Consider the following 3,017-nt stretch of genomic DNA (forward strand, 5'->3'; position numbering starts at 1 on the left):
TGGTTTTACCATGTGATCAGTCGTCACTGTTCTGAACAATTTTTTGCTTTGGCTTGACAATCCCATTCTATAATATGTGAATAAGATTAACAAGGCTCAATACACATGGCACTTTAGTATACTTGAGCTCATCGTAGTTAGCCCATTTGTCCAGGTTACATAATGATGAACTAATTGGCTAGTCTTTGAAGTTTTTCTTTAATGAACTATATCCCGACAAGGCTTTTCAAGGACCCAATTTTGTGGTGTGAATATGTAGTGCCTATGTGGAGTTTTAGTTTCTTTGTAGTTTATTGCCAAGCCTGTTGGGGAGGAAGATGAATAGAAGAATCTTAAGTGAGTCTGCTAGGATAAGTTATCAGCAATCTTCATCAGTTAGGATTTAAGGGAGTAGAAGTTGTAGTGGTGTTTTAGATGCCATAGATGATATTTATTCAGATACTATGATTCCGAGATATTATTATGCTCTTAGGCATCTTCTGTTAAGTTCGCATTCTATTTCTTTTTGTAATCAGCCTAAAGCGCTTCTATCTACTGTTGAAATCAGTTTAAGTTGGGATTTTTTACAAATATCACACTTAAATTTTGATGTGAGTGTCAATTTGGTACTTGGATTTTCAGTTTGAACAATTAACCCTTTCGACATCAGCTTTTTGACAAATCAAACCTTCTTTTACCACTGTTATTTAAATGTAATGATTTAATTATGTGATGTGCACATAGTAATAATGACGTTTCAAAATTATTAATGATGTGGTAGAAACCATGTGGATATCACATGATCAAATCCGTTAGGCTTTAACAGTTCACAAACTTAAATCTAGGGGTTAGTTGTTTAAATCAAAAGTTCAATGACCAAATTGACTCTCACACTAACATCAAATTCCAAGGGTAATATTTGTTAAAAATTCCAGAAAAACAATATGCTCTTAAAACTGGAATGTCTACAGCAGCACCATACTTGATAGATTAGCATTTAACAACATTCAGTTTGAGACTTTGAGAAATAGCACTCAAAGGGATTTGATAGACTTATCTTTTGTATTCTCTCCTTTATATCATCATAGAAGCCCTTATATGTTTGGCAAATATCTTTAATGGATTGGAAAATATATTTTCAATCTCCATTTCCATCATTGATTGTTTTTCCTATTTTAGTAGAATTTTTTAGTTTGTCAGTTATTAGGAAAGAAAATAACTAAAAAACTAAAAAAAAGGGGTGGGGGGGGGGAAGGCTGGAATATTAAGCCAAAAAAGCAGGATCAATTCCTAAGAAAGATTTTCCAATCAGATAGATTGATTCTTCATCCTATATGCTCTACCAACAAGGAATGATAGGATGACTGAATGGACGTTCAGTTTTCTTGTGTCAGTGTTTTGTTACTTCTATATAATGTTGTAGTTGATGTGGTTATCTGTTTGCAGGAGGAACTACAGTGGCAATTTGATGAATGGTGCTTCTTTATCTTGTAGCATATGGTCAGCTTTCTCCTACTGTGTGCAGCAAGTGCGTAGTTATGATTACCGTCGCTAACTTTGCCTCCTTGAACTTCCCCCTCCAATGCGGAAAGTTGCTTTTGCACTCCATGCCTTTAATGTTGAAACAGCAAGAGCCATGGATGTGGCTTCTGGTCCCAGGATTGGGCTTATGCGCCTCATCTGGTGGCAGGAAGCTATAGACAAAATCTATGCTAAAAAGTTAAGAGAGCACCCAATAGCACTGGCTCTATGATCAGTGATATCTGAGAATAAAATTAGCAAGGGATGGTTGAAATGATCTGTTGATGCTCGGATGAATGATGCAAGAAGAGAGGTTACTGATGTTCCCTAAACCACTGAAGAGTTGGAGAAATATGCTGAGGATACTGTATCAACTATTCTGTACATGACACTTCAAGCTGTTGGTATCAGTAATCAGGTCTACTGCAAGTGGCCTCCTTTTGCTGCCTAAGTCGCTACCTTACCATGCCAATCATAACCATCATTTTTCTTACATACCAACTAAAGTGGCTGCCAAACATGGCTTGTTGGTGAAAGGAGGGAGGTCCATCAGAGATCTGCTTAGATTCTCTTGAGCGCCTATGTGATGCAGTCTTTGACATGGCATCTGTAGCTAATATCCATTTACAGAAGGCTTGTGAACTAGCTGGAACAATGCCAGCTGAGGCTCGCCCGGTGCTTCTACAGGTGGTTCCCGCCCAAGTTCTCTTGGACTCCCTAAGCCAGGTACTCTTTGAGGTATTTGATCCAAGATTATCAAGAGGGGTCTTGGGCATTCTTCATTTGTGGTATCAACTTAAACTAAAGTGGTATTCATGGTGGGGGAAATATTGAGGCGTGGTTCTGGGCTTTTACCCGTTCCAACAAAAAATTCTGTCAGGTGAGGGAAATGATTTTGCAGATATAGCAGCTCCAATAATTTTTTCTAGGTTGGTCACTTAATTATAGAAAATCTAATAAAAGAGAATTTCATATATTGAAAGGAAAAAAAAAAAAAAAAAAAAAGAGAAAAAAACACACAAATACATAAAAATTTACGATTTCTTTTTACAGGTTTTCATATTTTAAAATTGTTGCATGATAATTTTATTATCAATGCTACAAAATACATCTATTTCAAATTTTAGTTAAACAAAATTATTTTGGGCTTTTTTTTGAAAGTACCTAATATATTATTAAGGAGACCCAAGTTTAACTTTGTTGGGCTTAAAAAAATTTAGGTGATCACAAATTTTTTATTTTTTTTAGGATAGATAACTCATAAATTTTTTAAAATTTATATATAATTATTATTACTTTTCCAAGTCAGGGTGGTCCTGATCACCTTGTTGAAATGTGGAGCCGTCTTACATATTACTGTTTTAATTTCCTCACAATAATGGAATTTTTTTTCCCATGAAACCCTCAACTTTGCTTTTTCGTATTATGAAGGCTAGGAAGTTTTTGCAGAGTGATTTATATGAAGCCTTATAAAAGGCATGGTATGCGCGCTAATGGTTTAGACTGGCATGCAGATC

The 3,017-nt window shown here is 35.5% G+C and overlaps 1 protein-coding gene across 1 annotated transcript; it reads left to right on the forward strand.

Moving 5' to 3' along the window:
• The first annotated feature begins 1,430 nt into the window (after positions 1-1,430).
• On the forward strand, positions 1,431-3,017 carry LOC126709743 (uncharacterized). Its single transcript, XM_050410078.1, is given in 4 exon segments — positions 1,431-1,917; positions 1,919-2,033; positions 2,035-2,380; positions 2,932-3,017. Coding segments are annotated over 3 exon segments (885 nt in total). The 5' UTR covers positions 1,431-1,447; the 3' UTR covers positions 2,335-2,380; positions 2,932-3,017.

Source organism: Quercus robur, chromosome 12, assembly GCF_932294415.1.
Source record: "Quercus robur chromosome 12, dhQueRobu3.1, whole genome shotgun sequence".
Classification (NCBI taxonomy): domain Eukaryota; kingdom Viridiplantae; phylum Streptophyta; class Magnoliopsida; order Fagales; family Fagaceae; genus Quercus; species Quercus robur.